The sequence below is a fragment of the Rhinolophus sinicus genome, linkage group LG11 (genome assembly GCF_036562045.2).
Source record: "Rhinolophus sinicus isolate RSC01 linkage group LG11, ASM3656204v1, whole genome shotgun sequence".
NCBI lineage: Eukaryota > Metazoa > Chordata > Mammalia > Chiroptera > Rhinolophidae > Rhinolophus > Rhinolophus sinicus.
In genome coordinates, this window is record NC_133760.1 from 8347309 (window position 1) to 8366743 (window position 19435).

Sequence of the window (19435 nt, forward strand, 5' to 3'; positions counted from 1 at the left end):
ATGAAGGCAGGGGCTGGTTCTCTTACTCCCAAACATGCGTCAGAGCCTGGAGCAAAGTAGATAACTAGCACCCTGGACTCAGAACTGGCTCAGCCCCTGGTGCTGCCCTAGCCAGCTATGTGACCACAGGCCTCTATGTTCCTCATCTGCAAAGGGGGCATCTTTTGGTTTAGGAGTCTTCTCCTACAACTAGATTCTATTTATCTTTTCAGTTCTCAGTTCAAATGTGACCACCTCAGGAAAACCTTTACTGATACACACAGCCCGCCAGCAGTTACTGAAAAATGCAGCTATCATTTGAGTAAATTTAAATTGAACATCTGCCTCTATCACCAGGCTGAGCCTTGTCAGGACAAGGCCTGAGCCTGTCTCAGTCACTGCTGTGTCCTCAGCATTGCCCAACGAAGAAGGGCTGAATCTTTGAAATAATGGTCAGCTTAAAAACAAAAACTTCCATTTATGGTGCTTCATTTTTGGGCCAGTAATCATGCTTAGCATTTATGTACCTGTTTTCATTTTAACCTGAAGATAACCAGTGAAAAGCAGAATCTTAGGGTCTCCATTTTTTTTCCTAAGAAGTTAAGGAATTTGCCTTGAACTTGTCTGGCCAAGCCACTCCACCTGAAGCCACCCTCTGGCCAGAACTCTACTCCTGCTACTAGTGTTGTACTCAAGAATGGCCCAAAGGTAATTTTCAGTGATACACGGATGACCTTTTTAATGGTTCTGTATGTAGTTTTAACTTATTTTTTTTTAACCTCACCCCTAATTTTGTGAAAATGTAGCTAGTATACATACAGCCCATGATTGTACACATTGCTTAGGACGAGGCAAAAGTTGGTCATTTTTTTTCACAGGATGCTGAAAACATACAGGTGGGTAACAAAATCTGCTATGGTTGCAGTGTGATGGAGGAGAGGTGAGTACGCAGCACCTGATTAGTTTGAAAAACACTAATTCTGACAAGATAAATATTTCCTAACATGGGCCCAAGCTTAGGAAGACGCTGATGTGGGTTAGAACTTGAAGACCTGTCTTTCTGGCCGCAGCCCACCTTGCACTGTAGCGGACACGGGAAGGAAAAAACATGACGGTCTCCGGAGCTTGGTTGGGCCTATCAGGTAGTAAGCACTCAAGGTTGGAGAATGGTGGTCTGGAGCTTGCTATCCTACATAAATGATCCCCACCTCAATTCTTGCTATCTCTGGCCTCCTTCCCTTTCCCCAAATTAGGGAGCAGTAGAGGGTGGGGATCCCCTCAAGTCCGTGCTCAAAACACAGAGCCCCCAGAAAACGGGCGTGGGGGTCGGGAGTAGGACTGGCAGCGGGCACCGGGGAGCACCCCCCCAACCTCCCAGGCAGCGGAAGTGCGTCAGTTTGTCCGCCCCATAGAGCATTTTGGGAATTGTAGTGAAGTTAGGGGGCGGAGAAACTGGCAATGTAACCCTTTGGAGACCAGAGCGCGCCCACAAAGCTGGAACAGTTGAAGGGCGCTCGACCACTCCCTTCAGCAGATGAGGCAACTGAGGCAGAGGCTTGGCCCAGAGGTCTTCAGTCCTCTCTTTTCTCTGGCTATTGCCGGCCCGGGTCAGAGTCTGATACCCAAGATTCTAGGGAAGATGTAGTTACAAGTAAACCTTCACCACCATCACCAAGTTGCCAGCTTCCCGTCCCCTATCCAGAAACCATCCAATCAGGGTTCCTCCGCTCCGCCGCAGGAGCGGCTGCCTTCCTAACCAGTCACTGGCCTACTTTTGATGGGAGGGGAACTGAACCTCAGAGTGGGCAATATTTTTGCTTAAAGCTGCGCAGCAAGTGGGAGCAGAAACTGGGCGCGCGGAAGCCTGTCCATCCCATACAATTTCTGAATCCGTGGTAGTTCCTGCCCCCAACCCTTGTGTCCGAACTCGAAACGCGTCGAACTCCCTGCCTTTGACGAGGATCCGTAAGCGTTGCCCTGCAGAGAAGCGGCGAGCCCCTCCCACCTCCCCCGCCCCTGGCTGCCTGCTGGCGGTCCCCTTTAAGAACCGGCCCCGGCGGGACTACGTTTCCCAGAAGGCTTTGCCGGCACGTTATGTAACTTTCCCTGCGAAGCGGCCTCTGGGGCAGAAGGAGGTGGAGGCGGTGGCGGCCGTTGCAGCGGCGGCGGCGGCGGCGGCGGCGGCGGGAGCGGCGGGAGCCGGAGGCGGCGGCGCCTGCGGCCCATCGCTGGGCCCGACCTGTGAGCCTCGGCCTAGAGCCTGGACCTGGCGGGGGCGCCGACGTGCCTCTGCCTGCCTTTTCAAGGAGGCGGGAGTGAGGGAAAAAGGCTTAGGGCCCAGGGGGCGGGGAAGGGGGGCCGGGCCTGGATCGGCGGGGAGGCCGAGCCGGAGGCCCGACCGTGGCTCGCGCTGTCCTGGGAACACAAATCGAACGTTGACGGCGCGGATCGAACGTCGGCGGCGGGTGGAAAGCTGTGCCCGGCGGCGCGCGCGCGGGGGCCATGGCGTCGGTGCAGGCGTCCCGTCGCCAGTGGTGCTACCTGTGCGACCTGCCCAAGATGCCGTGGGCCATGGTGTGGGACTTCAGCGAGGCCGTGTGTCGCGGCTGCGTGAACTTTGAGGGCGCGGATCGCATCGAGCTACTCATCGACGCTGCCCGCCAGCTCAAGCGCAGCCACGTGCTCCCCGAGGGCCGCTCGCCTGGGCCTCCGGCCCTCAAGCACCCGGCCACCAAGGACCTTGCTGCGGCCGCTGCACAGGGGCCCCAGCTTCCGCCTCCGCAGGCACAGCCCCAGCCGTCGGGGACTGGCGGTGGCGTCTCGGGACAGGATCGCTATGACAGGGCCACATCATCGGGCCGCCTCCCCCTGCCCTCGCCTGCTCTGGAGTACACCCTGGGGTCCCGCCTGGCCAATGGACTGGGCCGTGAGGACGCCGTGGCGGAGGGGGCTCGAAGGGCCCTGCTTGGCTCCATGCCCGGCTTGGTGCCCCCCGGGCTGCTGGCAGCTGCGGTGTCTGGCCTGGGAAGCCGGGGTCTGACGCTGGCACCCGGCTTGAGTCCTGCCCGTCCGATCTTCGGCTCCGATTTCGAGAAGGAGAAGCAGCAGAGGAATGCAGACTGTCTGGCAGAACTGAACGAAGCCATGCGGGGCAGGGCGGAGGAGTGGCACGGACGCCCCAAAGCAGTGCGGGAACAGCTGCTGGCGCTGTCTGCCTGTGCCCCCTTCAATGTCCGCTTCAAGAAGGATCACGGGCTGGTGGGGAGGGTATTTGCCTTCGATGCTACTGCTCGCCCACCAGGCTATGAGTTTGAGCTGAAGCTCTTCACCGAATATCCCTGTGGGTCTGGCAACGTGTACGCAGGAGTCCTGGCCGTGGCACGCCAGATGTTTCATGATGCTCTGCGGGAGCCTGGCAAGGCACTGGCCTCATCGGGCTTCAAGTACCTCGAATATGAACGCCGGCACGGCTCTGGGGAATGGCGCCAGTTAGGGGAGCTGCTAACCGATGGTGTCCGCACCTTCCGAGAGCCAGCTCCTGCTGAGGCCCTGCCCCAGCAGTACCCAGAACCAACTCCTGCAGCTCTGTGTGGCCCACCCCCGCGAGCCCCATCCCGCAACCTGGCGCCCACAGCACGCCGTCGCAAGGCATCCCCTGAGCCTGAGGGTGAGGCGGCTGGGAAGATGACCACCGAGGAGCAGCAGCAGCAGCAACAGCAACGACACTGGGTGGCTCCCGGTGGTCCGTACTCCGCTGAGACCCCTGGTGTGCCCTCACCCATCGCTGCACTGAAGAATGTGGCCGAGGCCCTGGGCCACTCTCCCAAGGACGCTGGCGGGGGTGGGGGCCCAGGGCGTGCAGGGGGTGCCAGCCCAGCAGCCTCCTCCACAGCCCAGCCTGCAGCCCAACATCGCCTAGTGGCCCGCAATGGGGAGGCCGAAGTCAGCCCCACCGCAGGGGCGGAAGCTGTTAGCGGAGGTGGTAGCGGCACCGGGGCGACCCCTGGGGCACCCCTGTGCTGTACCCTATGCCGGGAGCGGCTGGAAGACACCCACTTCGTCCAGTGCCCCTCGGTGCCCGGACACAAGTTCTGCTTTCCCTGCTCACGAGAGTTCATCAAAGCGCAGGGCCCCGCTGGCGAGGTGTACTGCCCCAGTGGAGACAAGTGCCCACTGGTGGGCTCCTCTGTCCCCTGGGCCTTCATGCAGGGCGAGATCGCCACCATCCTTGCTGGAGACATCAAGGTTAAGAAAGAACGGGACCCCTAGGCCACTACTGCCCCCTGCCCCCTTGCCACCCAGCGCTGCTGTGGATAAGTTATTCCCTTCCCCACCCAGCCCAGTGCCACCCCCACCTGTGTACATACCCCCTTCCTCATCCCAGATGGGTCCCCTGGGGTAGATGCATTGAGGGTGGGTGGGGGGAGTTCGTGGCTTCTGTCTGAGGGAGTTTGGGGGTCCCTTGGCCCCTCCAGTTTCTCTCCTCTCCTTGGCTTGGCTTTGCTGCTGCTCGTAGTTGGGGGAGAGGTGACCCCATCCTTGAGAAGGGGCCTCCTGGAAATTTCGCTCTTTATAAACGAAGCAAAAGCATTTTATTGCCCCCCTCTCCCGCCTCCTTTTCCCCCTTCAATAAACAGAAAGATGGGGTTTTTTTTCCTTCTTGGTCCCTTAGTTGTGTGAGTTGCTGCGCCCCCTTTGGGACTGAACTGATCCTGCAGGGAGAGGACATTTCGTTGTAGCCTCCAGGTGGCGCTCTTCACTCAGGCGGGCTCGCCGGCTGTCTTTACAAATGCTGGCCACTGGTCTGAGGTTCTAGCAATCGGCCCGTTTTCCAGATGACAGAACTGAGGCTCAGAATGGGGATGGCTCTTGCATGGGAGCCATAGCCAAGCTGGGAAATTAGGTTTCCTTTCTGTTCCATCCCCCGTATCTACCCAGGATGTAGGAGAAGGACTCGGCACCTATGAGGGAAGGGGAGGGGAAAGAGACATCGGAAGGCTTTCTAGAAGGGACGGGTAGTAAGTTCTTGCTGGTCAGGGAATTAGGCTAGATTGCTAGAGAGACTGCCCAAGGAAAGGAGATTTACTTCCGTGGGGTTCACTAACAGTGTTCTTTGAAACACTGGCAGCTTGTGGCATCTGGTGGTGCCTGAGAGCGCAAGAGGACCCTTGGAAAACCGGAACTGGGCTCCTCAGGCCCATCTCGGGAGACCAGCGTCAACGGCGGCCATCCTAGAACACCGTGACTGGCAGGGTAAAAGGCACTCCCCCCGCGGCTGCCTCTGATGTGCGAAGCCTTGTCCCGCACCTGTCGAGGTGGGCTGTTCATTAACCAGGACTTCCTGCTCGCTGACGTCATGGGGCGGGGCCTGAGCGGGCTGCGGCAAAGCAGGGGTTAAGGGGGGTGGCTGCCCCAGGAGCCCAACCCCCACCCGTAAGGCCTTCTCTGCGACCCAGAAGTGGCGATTTCGGGAAGGGGGAATGCCAAGCGCAAAGGCCAGTGGATGGACGGAGATCGGGGATGATATTTCTGCCACCACAGAGCACTGTCATACAGCTCTTGAGACTCAGGGTTGCCCCAGATCACAGGAAACCAGGTAGCACATCAGCTAAATCCTGACGTCCTTCCTGAACCATACTCTTGGTCACCTACGTGGCCCACCCACACATCTTGCAGACCCACAAATCCCAACTCTCAAATATTAGGGAGGGGGTGGTGGTGGTGGTTTGTCCTCCACATCTGGAGTTCTTAAACCCCCAGTTCTTGAACTGAGGGGTCTCATCCCCTCCCCCAGTCATCCAGGCTCAGGTGTTCAGTCACCCCTGGCACTGCCAGCCTGGGCTCTGGGCAGGGCTGGGAAAACTACCCCTGATTAAATACAACTGGTGATAAGCCTCGGGCAAGGGAGATGCTGGATGGTTCTCCTGCTGTGCACCCCTCCCAGGCAATCTTGTGGCCTTCCCAGACCCAGCTCTGCAGACCCAAGAGCTGGGTAGCTCCCCCTCCCCCATCCTTAGGGCTGGAGGCCTCCAAACACCAGGGCCCTCAGCCCCAACAGGGGCTAAAGAGCTGTGGAGGACACCTGGTCCTTTAAGAACAGCTGGTGGGTGGGTGGGGGGCAGGGGAGTCACCCCCAGCCTGGCCGGTGTGTGTATTCTAGATAGAGGTTGGGTTAACCATTAACAGAGCAGAGGACCTGACCTGTGTGGGTGTGGGGGGCTGGATCAGTCCCCTTCCCCCCAGCACCAGGGTGGGTCCAGAGCAAAGGGGTTGTGGATTTATTTGGGGATCAGTAAGGAGGTGAAGAGGTTTTGAGAAACAGACACAGAGAGACTTAAGGAAAGGTGGGAGACTACAGAGGTGGGGAGGAAGTTGTAGAGAGACCAGCTCACTGAAAGAAATAAGGCAGAAACCTAGAAAGAGGGACCAGGAGCGATCAAGAGACCTGAGATGAGGGAGGTAGAAACAGACAGATGTTCAGAAAAGAGGAGTAGAGAAATATCCAGATACAATAGAGACAGAAGGGGAATAAAGAGCAAATGAGAGAGAGAGACAGACTGTAAAATCAGGGTAAGAGACGGGTTTGAACTAGAACATTCTATGAGGGAGAGCTCTGTGAAGAAGGACAAGGCTCCATCTGTCTTGGTCCTTTGTTCTCCAAGACAAGGCCTGACTCGCTCCTCCTCCAGGTCTCAGCTCAGCTGACGCCTCCAGGAAGTCCTCCTTGACCCCTAGGCTGAGTCAGGTGCCATTTCTGGGCTCTCACAGACCCTACACTCCCCTGTGCCAGCCCTGCGCATTCTGGATCATCACTGTCTGGGGATTGGACTGTCAACCCCATAAGGACAGCCATTGTGTCCCCAGCATCACGCAGCACAGAGCTAATTTAAAGGCTAGATAGATTAATGGGTTCCTTTCCTTCAACAAATTCACCATCCACTGTGTGACAAGCACTGTGGGAGGTACTGTGGATACAACAGGGAACGGAATGCAGCCCCCACTCTCATGGAGCTGACATTCAGGTGAGACAGACAGGCCCATAAAATGTGACAGCCATGGAGTGGTAAGTACGAAGAAGAAAAAAATTAAGCCAGGGAAAGGGAATAATGGAGGTTGCAATTTTAAAGAGGAAGGCAGGGAAGGGCTCACGAGGAAATGACACTAAGAACTGAAGGAAGAGAGGGAGAGAGTTAGGGGTAATCTGGGGGAAGAGTACATGCAAAGGCCCTGAGGTGGGATCCTGCTTGGTTTGTTCCAGAAGCAGCCAGGTGGCAAGTGCAGCTATGAAAAGGGGGAGTCATAAGAATGAGTTTAGAGGGATTATAAGGGAGTACCGGGGGCCATGTAGGCCATAAGGACTTTGAATTTTGTTTTAATGGGAACAGGTAGAGGGTTTCAAGCACTGAGTGAGGCAAATAAAACAGAAATGGCAAAGAATCAGTTGGAATGGACAGCATCTCATTAATTATGTGTTCAGGGCTCAATAGAGGACCTAGCACATACGCCCAATGACAGTGTGTGCACAGTGAATAAGACCCAAACCGACAGAGAAGAAGTCAGAATGACATTAGATTGTACGGATAGACTCTCAGGGACAAGCCAGGTTAAAAACGCCATGGACGCCCAGGGACAGCAGACGCAAACAGACAGCAGCCCAACTGAGAAGTCCCATTTCTTTCACAGCCCTCTCCACCCGGAAAGCTTCCCTGGAACTGGAAAAATCCCCCAGGCCCCCCTGCCTGCCTGGTCCGTGGCGTGCCCACTCACACCTCAGGCAGAGGAAGCTGGCAGGCCCCACAGGAACCTTTCTGTGTGGGGGGAGTGGAGGCGGGCAGGCGGCAGGGACGAAGGGAGAGGAGTGGCGGGCAGGCAGGCAGCGGGCAGTGGCTACACAAAGGCCCCAGTGTCTGCCCTCCTGCCCCTGGGCACAGATATAAATAATATGTACATATACCTTTATATATATATATATATATATATATATATATATATATATATATATATATATATGTACATACATACATACCAGTGGGCTGGGGGCGGGAAGCTGGGGGCCACACTTCTCTAAGGGCCTGGGCATGGCAGAGGTCTGCTCCTGGGGGGGGCTGGGGGCTTGGAGACATACCGAGATAGTGGCCAAGACTGAGAGACTTGGGCTGAGAGGGACACAGTGACAGAAGGAGAAAGAGAAACTTAGACAGAGAAAGAAGACTGGCAGAGAGTCCCAAAGTTAGAAATTGGCAGAGAGTAGGCTGACTCAAGCGTAGACAGATCAGGAAAACAGAGAAATCAAACTTCACTGAGAAAAGACAGAAAATGTTAGAGGTAGAGGGACAGTGACAGAATGAAGACAAGGGTCATTCTAGAGAAAGGCAGAGAAACCCAAAGGAGAGGAAGTAGGGACAGAAAGAAACAGAGAGGCCAGCAGACACCCAGAAAGGCACAGAGAGAGAAGCAGACAGACAGGGTTGGGCCAAGGCTAGGGCTTGGAGAGGCCGGTGAGCAGGGGTTGGGGGAGGGTCAGGGCACATCTCCAGTTTGAGGGCACAGCCTGTGGGGCTCTGGTGCAGCCCAGTCCAGGGCAGGCCGAGGGGCAGGGGCGGAGGTGAGGGAGGTGGCCCTTGGGTTCCGGATCTTGGTGTTTACCTGGGGCAGGCATTGCAAACAGGCGCCCAGCCTGGCCCATGGCAGGAGAGGGTGGGATGGGCAGGGCCCCAGCTCTGGCACCAGTGGGCCTGACACGCCCACCTGTGGCCTGGGCGGTGAGTAACACGGTGACACCTGGGTAAATGGTGACACATAGAAGGACAGACACAGTGACACAGAGAGACAGATATAGGCAGACCCAGAGTGTCAAAGGCATAAACAGACCCACAGAACCTAGTGACAAAGACACACTGTAACAGACACAGTGACAGACACACACAGTAATAGACAGCAGGACACGATGATAGGCAAACATGTTCTTAGGCACAGAGACACAGCAACAAGACACAAACAGTGATAGACGGAGAACACGGTGACAGACACAGAAGACAATGACAGAACAGTGACACACATGCATACATAGTGACAAACATAGCAACACCTACAGAAACCCACTGACAGACATTGACACAGAGACATACAGGCATACACAACACGCTAACACACTAACAGGATACACATCATGGAGTTAACACATAAGCCCGTGGACACTGACACCAATGATACTGACACCAGGACACATGTATGACACCCAGTGACATATTGACGTGGACACGAACATACACACTTGTAATCTGCTCAGACTCCTGGCTTCTGGAGTGCCACCCTTCTCTTGTAGCAGGTTGTGGCTGGAGTGGAGGTGACTGTGGGAGGGCTGCGCCCCTGGGGCCCCACTGTGTTGCTGTTGCTTTTCCCAGGTGCTAGAACAGCACAGCAGTCAAGGGCACTGACTAGGCCAGACTACCTGGGTTCAAGTCCTAGCTCCCCCACTCACTACTATGAGTGGCCTGGGGCAAGTCCCTTCACCTCTTCCTGACTCAGTTTCACCTGCAATAAAATGGGGGTTGGCAAGGATTTGGTCAATCGATTCTGTAAGGTGCTCATACAATGCCGGACATATGGTAAGCCCTAGCAGCTGTTATTATTTTCATCATCATCTCCTGCCTTCTGATGCAGATGGCCCTCTGCCCAGCACAGAGACCCTGCTTGGCCTTCTGTTTCCCCACCTATGGACCCCTCCCTTGGACCCTGTCACCTCAAGCCCATAAACTGCATCCAGGTCCATCAGTTCCCAGCCCAGGTTTCTCTGTGTCCCCATGGCTATCCCTCCTTCCCTGATTTCTGGCGTCCTCATGTCTGTCCATGCGTCCCACGTCTGACCGTGGTACTTTTCCACGCTGGACGTCAGCCGGCTGTCCCTGAGGTGGGGGTCACACCTGCCCACGCCAGCCGAGCCGGTGGCCACCAGACACCCTTATGGATGGCTCCACCCTCCCCCCAGGACCCTACAACAACACCCGCCCCTCCGGCCACCTGAGGTCCCTACTGGGGCGGCCTGAGGCCCAAGCCTGGGGACAGGAAGCCCCAGGCCTGGCCGCCCTGAAAGCCTCTTTCAGCCTGGGCCTCCTCCTGCTGCCACCGACTCCTCCTGCGGAATAATATTTGGGCTGTTGGCCGGGGGGTGGGGGCCAGATCCGGAGGCCGCCTGGGAGAAGCCAGAAACCGCAGGGCTTCCTGCCTCGGGCCGGCCGACTCTGGGAGAGACCCCCAGGCCCGAGGGAGGGGGGCGGGCGCCCGGGGAGACTGAGGGCCTTTCTCTCGGCCCCAGTTGTTTTTTCCAGGAACCAGGAGGAATTCCCCAGCCTGCCCAGGACAGCGAAGCTGGCGGGACGGCTCCCAGGGAGCCAGCACGGCAGGGGGCGGGGGTGACACGCAGCCCGCAAGGGCGGGCACAGCGACAGAAATAGAGGGCCCAGCCTGTGCGAGGTGGCAGGTAGAGGCGGAAACTTAGGGAGCTGAGGGAAGGAGACCAGAGAAAGAGGAGAGAGGCCAGAGATCCAAAGAAGGAGTGGGAGGAGGTAGACCCCAAGAGAGGAAGAGTTAGAGTCCCCTAGAGAAAAAGAGGAGAGATTCAGTGGCCCAGAGACAGGGAGGGACAGAGTCAAAGCAATGGAGAGAATGAGAAAGAGCAAGGCAGACCATATGGGGACAGATGTAGAGAATGAACGAACATTTTCAAAAATACCAAGGGACAGAGGTAAAGACACAAAGAGAAGGTTAGGGACAGAGTGATACAGAAAGAGATGACACTAAGAGACAGAAAGATGGACACACAAACTGGGAGAGACAATACACACACACACACACACACACACACACACACACACACAGGTGGATAAACAGCCTTTCATCTTTGAATGACTGAATAAATGAGTGAGTGAGAGAGATCAACAACCAAGAAAGACAAACGTGACATAAGGAAAAGACCATTTCAGACCAACTCTGCCTGACTGCCCCCGCCTGGGTGAATGATCTTGGCCCAGTCCCTTGCTATTCTCGGCCTCAGTTTCCACTCTGTGAAATGAGGGGCGTGAAGTTCACTGTGGTGTTTTCGAGAGAGCCAATGAGGAGAACATCTCAACGACAGACACCAGACTCAGAGCCTAGGGAGGGCCCTGGAGTAACAGAGACAATCAGGCCCCAAACCCAGAGGTCCCCAGCAGCTCAAGGAGGACCCAGCCCCTTCCCTACATACCTGCCTGCAAAAATGACAGACACACACCAGGGCCAGCAGACCCTGCATTCGTTGACAGGCACACAGCAAAGACAGGCATATTATGCAAACACTGGCAGACTTTCTTTTAAACATACAGACAGATGATGACACAGAGATCCACATGAAACACACAGTGACACTTAGTTGCACACTCTCTGAGACAAGGGGTATGCAGACAAACTGACACACACCTAACAGTGAGAGACCCAGGTGTGTAAAAGATCCATACACAACAACACAATGAAGATATAAATGCAGGAGTCTGATATCCCGAGGCACCCACAGTAAACACATACCCAGAGTGGGAATAAACAAACCCAGGGATAGAAACAATTGATAACACCTTATGGGATGTCAGTAAGCACAGTGCTTTCCTGTGACCCAGGGGCATGTGTATGTGCGCGTGTCCACACACACACACACACACACACACACACAAGCTGCAACACACAGTCTCCTTCAATTAACACCTTGTCTGTCCCTTTTCCTCCTCCCTCGCTTAACCAAAAATTGAGCAGCCCCTGAGCCTCAGAGCTGGAGGTGTGTGTCTGGGGAGTGGGGGTGGGGAGATGGCCTTGGTCACTGCACAGCCACCTCCTCCTGTTGCCCTGGCCCCACTGCTGCGGGGGCTGCTATCTGTGAGCAAACTGTCCTTGGGGTCAGGGACAGCAAAGAGCCAAAGGTCAGGTTGATGCCTCCTCCATCCCCTCCCCCAGAGGCAGCCAGCTCTTGGGGGCAGGAAGGAGAGGGGACAGGGGAATAGCAATCCACGTGTTCAAGTTCCACAGGGCCCACCCGCCAAGGAAAAGAGACATTCCGGAAGAGGCAGAAATGGTGTCTTTAATGTTCAAACACAGCCAGTATACCACTTCCCAGGCAAGAACCAGACTTCAGTAGAATTTCCCCACACCCTAACAGTCCTTTCTGGTTTCTCCTGGACCAGAGGGGGAAATGGGCTCCAGAGAAAACCAAGGAATATTCTCATCTCCATCCGTCACTCAACTCAGCAAAGAGGCAGTGACGCCCTGGCCAACACAGGGGCTATGGTGGCCGTCATGGTGCACAATGGTACATTGGCTGTGTCGGCCAGCCAAGATGGTGGCCATAACAGCACCCAATGGACAAAAAAACATGTTATAAGGGATGGTGGCCAACTTGGCACCTACTTTACCAAGAATTCCACCAAAAAGAAGTGATCACAGCATCTAATGGGCCAAAGCAGATGCAATTGAAATGGTATCACCATCACGCCCAAAGGATCAGCCAAGAGGAAGTCCATCGTGGTACCCAACAGGCCAACCAAGATGTCACCCCTGGTGGTGGCCATCAGAGTACCCAATGGATCAACCAATAATATCAATCAACAGGGCAGTCTTCACAGTACCCAATGGACCCACCAATATGTCGACGGCATTATCACAGTACCCAATGGACCGACACGATGCCCACACAAACGGCAGTCACCACAGTTAAGTAATAGACCAACCAAGATGTTAACTGGTGGAGACAAGCAAAGTGTCACCAGGAGGATCAGGCCCCAAGAGCCTGATGGTGTAAACTACAGCCATACCCCACCCACCATGCTCCCATGCCCCTGCTAGGATGCGTTAAGCAGAGAGCGGGAATAGAGGCTCTGATAGTAGACCCCAGGCTCCCCACCCTCTGCCCCATAGCCCCCAAACCCCACGTCCAGTTTGGGAGGCGCTGGTGTCTGTTCCGACATCAGGTTGTTGATGGAGAAAGGATGGTTGAAGTTGTAGGGAGCATCCAGCTTCAGCTCCCCTGGGAGCTCCAGGCCAGTGAAATAAGGTGTGGAGGAAGGGGGTGAGCCACAGTCTAGCGCCCCCACATCTTCCCCACCCTGGGCCTCAGGCTCCGGGGGTGGAGGCTGGGGCTGGGGAGGAGAGGTGACCGTGGCAGCGGGGGTGGTGGTTGAGGCCGACCCTGCACTGTTCCTGCTGGTGGAGGTCCCACCGCCCCCTTTCTTCACCTTCTCTTCCAGCTTGAAGCGCTTCTGGCGGCGCAGGTAGCAGCCGTTCTCAAACATGTTACCTGAGCTTGGGTGCAGGGCCCAGTACGAGCCCTTGCCCGGCTTGTCTGGGGAGCGTGCCACCTTGACGAAGCAGTCATTGAAAGACAGCGAGTGGCGGATGGAGTTCTGCCAGCGCTGCTGGTTCTCCCGGTAGTAGGGGAAGAGGTCCATGATCCACTGGTAGATCTCGCTCAAGGTCAGCATCTTGCCCGGAGCCTGCTGGATGGCCATGGTGATGAGCGAGATGTAGGAATATGGTGGCTTGGCGTGTGCCAGGGACCGCCGGTACCCTTTTGGCATCTCTTTCCCATGCACCAGTCCCGAACCCGGGCCCCCGTACCCTGAGCTGCTGCCTCCACCACTGCTGGCACCCAGGCTTGGGAAGGTGGGGCCCAAGGCCGCAGTGGGGGCTGGGGGCGCCAGGGGTCCTGAGGGCAGTGGGGAGGCAGGGAGTCCCCCGGGGGAGTAGGGAGAGCTCAGAGGGTTCAGGGTCATGTAGGAGTTGAGAGGGGCCATGGTAGGCACTGGGGTTACTGGAGAGTAAACCTGTATGGAGAAAAAGAAAGATGGGGAGGGGTCAGTGAGTCCCCACTCGCTGGTCAGCACCCTGGACCGGCCGTGTGTCCCTCAGTCTGCCTGTCTTGCCTCCACTATGAGTCCTTTCCATCTTTACTTTTCTCTGTAGACAGCGGTCTCCTGAAGTCTCTCTCTCTCTTCCCTTTCCTCACGCACAACCCCCCGGGCCCTATTCCCCCACACCCCCATGCTCCCATACACTGGAGCTCGGGCTTTAAGTGGCTCTCAAAGTGCAGTCCAGGACACCCTGGGGTGTCTCCAAGACCTTTTCAGTATGTTCATGAGGTCAAAACTATTTTCATATAATGCTAAGATATTACTAGCCTTTTTCACTCTTTCTCTCATGAGTGTACAGTGGAGTTTTCTAGAGGCCACATGACATGTGACAGTGCAACAGACTGAATGTAGAAGCAGCTATGAAAACCCAGTTGTCTTTTATGGAATGAGATCCAAAAAGGGATCTGCAAAAATGTAACACTGCCACTCCTCTGACTAAATGTTTTGAAATATAGTTATTTTAATAAAAACACATTATGTATCCTAACAAGTTATTGCTATTTAAAAACGAATTAATACATTTAAAAAATTTTTCTCAGCTTTTACTTCTCATGCGGTAACTATTGAGAGACATAATCCACATCAGTGAAAACTTCTTGGGGTCCTCAATAATTTTTAAGAGTGTAAAGAGGTCCTGAAACCTAAAAAACTGATAACTGCTGATTTATATCTAATCTATATGTATACTCTCTCTCCATATTTTAGGTTATAAAATTACAGTTTTTAATAGGTCAAAAATGTTTGACTATCAGAAATCACATTTCAACCTCATATCATCCATTTACTGTATATTATCAAATGTAAGACATCACTGTTTATAAGCTGCAGTATTAAGAATCAGTAAGAATGGAAAAACGTAGTGTCAGTTATAATCCCTAGATACCATTGGCTATAAAACCCATTCCACTTTTGGAAATGTTCAAATGGTGAAAAAATATGCATGAATGAAATACGATAGACATTGCCGTCTCTCTAAATAACCCTCTATATAGTCTTCCATCCATTCAACAAATATTTATTGGCCACCTACTCAGTGCCAGGCGCTGCTCCCAGCACTGCACAGGGAAAGGCACCCTTTCATCTTTACAACCACACCATGTGGGAGGCCCTATTATGATGCCTGTTTTAGAACTGAGCAAGCTAAGGCCCAGAGAGGTTGCCAGGGTCACACAGCAAGAAAAGGGCAGAACTGGGTTTCTGAATCCAGGCAGTCTGGTTCCAGACCAGTGTTCTGGATCATGCTATAAAACAGCAGTGACCAAAACAGACTGAAATGCCTGCCCTCATGGAGCTGACAGTTCAGCAGGAAGTGAACAAGCTAAGGAAAATACGAAGCACGGTGGATGGTGATTTCTCTCTGTGTGTATTTACTCCTTTCAACCACTGTCTTCCGTCCTCTCTCCTTCAATAGTTCACCTGCTCCCTGTCCCTGCTGGGGTCTGATGGCACTGCGGGTACTGCTCCAGCTCTGGCTGGAGCCAACTTTCTTACGAGGCAGTGGGTCCTTTCTCATCCCCTGTCACTGTGAGCATCTGCAGGTCCCAAGGTCCAGAGAGAAAATGGACACTCTGAGAGTCAGGGACAGGTGGCAACCAACCCAGGTCTGAGTTCTAGTGGATAAACTCTCCCCTCTCTCTTTCATATGTCTGTCCACGTAGCAATTTTCTCTCAGGTCTCTGAATCTCCCTGGTGGCTCTGTGTGTGTCTGTCCATTGCCTTCCTTGTCTCAGCATCTCTATACTCCTTCCCTCCCCCCCCCATGTTTATCTCCTCCTACCCTGTCTTTCCCTTTCCCACATTTTCTTCCTTTCTCTCACCCTCTGTCTCTCTCTACCCCACTCCCCTCCCATCTCCCCATTTCTTTCTCCCTCAGCACACCTTTGTATCTATCTGCTTCCTTGCCTCAGTATCACCCTCCTCAGAAATCTCACATTGAAATTGGATTCCCAGCTACTCCCCTCCCCTATGCACTGGTCTCCCCCATGGTTGGCTGCTTCTGCCCCCTCCCCAGATTAAGGGAAGAGATGAAGGGAAAAGGTGATGGATTTAGGGGGATCTACAGAGAATTCCTAAATTCCTCTGCAACCCCCCCTCCCATTTTTCCAACTCAGTCAGACTCTCTTGTATCACAGAGGAAGACAGACTGGGACCCCAGGGCCATCCTTTTCTGGCTACCTACCCACCCACCCGGAAGTCCTCCGTGAGGTCTGATCTCTAGAACTCCAGCTGCCCTAATCCACCCTAGGCTTTCCCACGCCCCGGGGCTGGGATGAACCCCCAGTGTCCGGGTCTAAGCCGGATTTCCCTACCAGGGCGGGGCTGAGATTGGGGGGAAAGCCCTCAGGGGACCTGCACCCCCACCCCAGGAGGCTGAAATTTCTCGCCTTTCATTTCCTTATTGTCTCTGGAGGAGGGTGTGACGGAGCAGAGGGAGGCAGTGTGAAGCCAGAAGCCTAGTTTCTAGCCCCAGTCTCTACCCAGGACCTAAAGAAGCCCCCAACACTCCAGGAGGCTTCAGGTTTTTCCTCTCTGACGTGGGGGAGCAGTTGGACCAGCTGATCTGTGGGAACTGGGGGCCAATAGGGTGATACCTTTCAATTTCCTTCCACATGGGGAGCCAGCCTGGGGGTGTTAATATCACCCCAGCAGGAAGGCGTGGAGGGCAAGAAGCACTTTGGGGGACCTCACAGTTCTCAGTAGCTGAGTAAATGTGAATGTTTCTCTCTACCTTGTTCTGACCCAAGGGGAGGAGGTGGCTCAGCTGATGGAAAGGCTGGGGAGACCCTCAGGCAGTATTTCCATCTCCGGTCCCCCACGTCAACTCTTCCAAAATATGCCCCAAAATGCTGATCATCTCTAGACTGTCTCTCAATTTCTGACACAATGTGTCCCCTAAACTTCAGAGTGTGCCCCAAATCAGGATTCCTCCATCCTAGATCTCCACATTTACTTATAAGGTGTGTCCCCCAAAACACTGATTTGTAGTTGGTTCCCTTAAATCATATTCCCAGACTCTGACCTCTCTGGAGGTTCAGCTGGGATGCCCCAATACCTGGGAGCCTTCACCTCCAACCTGGTCTCTGCCTTCTGACACCTCCAGCTGCCGATCTCCACCTCTCAACACTTCCAATCCCCCCCTCCCTGGTTGGCCTGCCCCACCCCACGTGCAGCTCACACCTCCACAGCCCCAGGACTGGCCCCTCCCGGGCACCATGCCAAGCCCCGCAGGCCCGGGGATCGAGAGTCCCACATAACAGCATCAAACCCCAGACCCAGGACTCAAGCACCTGGGAGCCCCTGTAACCCTCAGATCTCAGTCTCCTTGTAAAACTCAGACATTCAAGTTCCCCTGCCTCAAGTCCACACTCCCCTTTCAGGTTAGGAATTTAAGTGTCCAGATCCCCCCTCCACTTCACTTTGTTGAGTATAGAGACAGTGAGCTAAGGGGGAGTCCTTGCAGCAAGAGGAATGGGAGTTAGACCCCGGGAAGGACTTTCTGCCTGCTGGGGTGAGGGAAGTAAGAGATACCCTGCCCCCTACTCCAGGGTGGTCTAGTCAGAGATGGGGCTAGTGAGGACATTAGCAATTACTGGAGATTACTGGAAGGAGGATAGGGAGGTGGGAAATCTGAAACCTTCTAGCCTCTAACAGGAGAATCCCTGCTGAGGGTCTCTAACAATTAAAGCAGTGAAGTTCAGTTGGAAGGGGTGAGGGTCAGGAGTAGGGGTGGGGGTGGGGAATGGAAATCGACCCCTCCGCTGCTCTCCCGCTTCCAACTCCGATCTCATCTGGGCCCCCATCTATCTGAACCCCAACTCTAAACCACCTGTTATTTCAGACTACCAAAACCAACCTCCATCTCTTATCCTTGAGCACGAACCCCTATTTCTGACCTCATCTTAGATTGCACCCTGATCCTTATCCCTGAACCCCAATGTCCTAACCCTGAGCTCTCACCTCAGATTTCCCTTAATGGTGACCTCCCTCCTCCGTCTCTTAGTTCGTCTTTTCCCCCAATTTTGAAGCCATTTCCTAATCCTCCAGCTCTGTCTCCTATTCTGGGAGGGTCTGATTCCTAGCTTTGGTCTGTTCATTTTAATCCCTTGGATTTGGGGTCACCAACACCCAGCTCTCACGTTTAAGCTATGACCTGACCCTTACTTAAGTTTTCCTGACTACCATTTATCCCTCACTCCGACTAGCCTGGGGAAACCGCACTCCCATGCCTGGCCCCCGTCCCTGAATCCCACACCTGGTCTCCGTGTCTCTAGTTCCTTTACTCCTCGACTCTATTTGGAGCCCCCATTCGAACCCATACCCCAGTCCTTGCCCTCATTTAAGTCCGCACCCTGATTCCTACCCCACACTTCCCGCTCCGCCATCCCCGAGGACACACCTCGCCGGCCTCCGGGTAGTAGCTCCACTCCGCCAGGTCATGGGCCTCCATCTTCACGGAGCCCAGCATCCCCCGGGCCTGCGCCCCCACCTGCCCCCTCTCCGGCCCGGGGGGGAACCGAGCGCTAAGGATCTCTCAGCCGGCACGGCCCGAGTTCCAACCGGCGCCCGCCCGTCCGACTGACTGCCCAGGGTCCCAGCCGTCCCAGGCGCCGCGGGAGGCGTCCACGCTTTATAGTCGGGACACCCCCCCCCCCGCCCTCGCCCGCCCCGGCTCCCCTCCCGCCTCTCCCTGGGCAGTGCGCTCGGACTGGGGCGCCCCCTGCGGGATTGCGAGGAGATAGACCTCAGGCGCCGGGAGCCGCAGCCCGGGGACGTGAGGGCTGGAGAAGGCTGAAGAGTGAGGGAGCTGCTGCTGGGAGACACTGCTGATACTAAGGTCCCCGACATCAGAACTCTGGGGCCCTCTACCCCAGGGGGTTTCATCATCTTGACAGTAGAGGGCGAATAACTAGAACCCAGCACGACCGCCGCGGAAGAAAGGGGCCTCAGAGCGCAGTGAACTCCTTGGATCCAGTCTGCCTCTATAAGGACCGGTAGGAGATCCTCGAAACCACAGTCCCATTAGATGGACTGGAATACTGAAGCTTCCGACAGCTATTAATAGAAATGCTCCGAACTGTCTAAATGGTTAGGAGAAAAGGTGAAGGAAATTGGGGCTTCTGTTCAGACTCCACTAGGGCAACAGACCACTTCCAAGACCTAGGAGCTTCGCCGCCCGTACTCTCCATTCTCTCTAATACCAGCCGTCCAGGAACTCAACCATCATGAACTCCATTTCCCAGAAGTCTCTGTTTCCCTTCCTGTCCCGAGCGTCTGCCAAGGGACTATATTTCCCAGAAGGCACGGCATTCGAACGCCAGAAACGAAGAGCCACCGGGAGTATTCCGGAAGGCCGCTCGCTGGGCTAGAAATAGGGGTGGGGGTAGGCCTACTGCGTGGACTCCATTTCCCGGCGACCTCGCGTGTGTGTGGCGCATGCGCGGTGTCACGGCGGCGAGCGGAAGATGGCGGCGGCGTCTGGGAAGAGGCGCTGCTGAGGGGGCGCGAGGGGGACGGAAGCCGGATCCGCG

The 19435-nt window shown here is 55.0% G+C and overlaps 3 protein-coding genes across 3 annotated transcripts in view; 2 read left to right on the top strand and 1 right to left on the bottom strand.

The window, feature by feature from the left end:
• Nucleotides 1-2112: 2112 nt before the first annotated feature.
• On the top strand, nucleotides 2113-4635 carry IRF2BP1 (interferon regulatory factor 2 binding protein 1). Its single transcript, XM_019754908.2, has one exon. It carries the CDS (start codon nucleotides 2482-2484, stop codon nucleotides 4246-4248), a length of 1767 nt encoding a protein of 588 aa, XP_019610467.1. The 5' UTR covers nucleotides 2113-2481; the 3' UTR covers nucleotides 4249-4635.
• Nucleotides 4636-12061: 7426 nt separating this feature from the next.
• Nucleotides 12062-18523, bottom strand: FOXA3 (forkhead box A3). Its single transcript, XM_019754796.2, has 2 exons — nucleotides 18304-18523; nucleotides 12062-13820 (listed from the first exon to the last, which is right to left on the bottom strand). The coding sequence occupies exons 1-2, from the start codon at nucleotides 18370-18372 to the stop codon at nucleotides 12840-12842; spliced, it is 1050 nt and encodes a 349-aa protein (XP_019610355.1). The 5' UTR covers nucleotides 18373-18523; the 3' UTR covers nucleotides 12062-12839.
• Nucleotides 18524-19256: 733 nt separating this feature from the next.
• The window catches only part of SYMPK (symplekin scaffold protein), a 33617-nt gene continuing 33438 nt past the window's right edge, over nucleotides 19257-19435 (top strand). Inside the window, exon 1 of the mRNA XM_019754867.2 lies at nucleotides 19257-19435. The gene's annotated coding sequence lies outside the window, so the exon portion shown is untranslated.

What these genes read in the sequence shown, in the direction of transcription:
- IRF2BP1 (XM_019754908.2), top strand. Translation starts at nt 2,482, where the DNA reads ATGGCGTCGGTGCAGGCGTCCCGTCGCCAGTGGTGCTACCTGTGCGAC.
- FOXA3 (XM_019754796.2), bottom strand. Translation starts at nt 18,372, where the DNA reads ATGCTGGGCTCCGTGAAGATGGAGGCCCATGACCTGGCGGAGTGGAGC. An exon ending in ACTACCCGGAGGCCGGCGAG is followed by an intron (nt 13,821 to 18,303) that starts GTGTGTCCTCGG and finishes TTCTCCATACAG; the next exon opens with GTTTACTCTCCAGTAACCCC.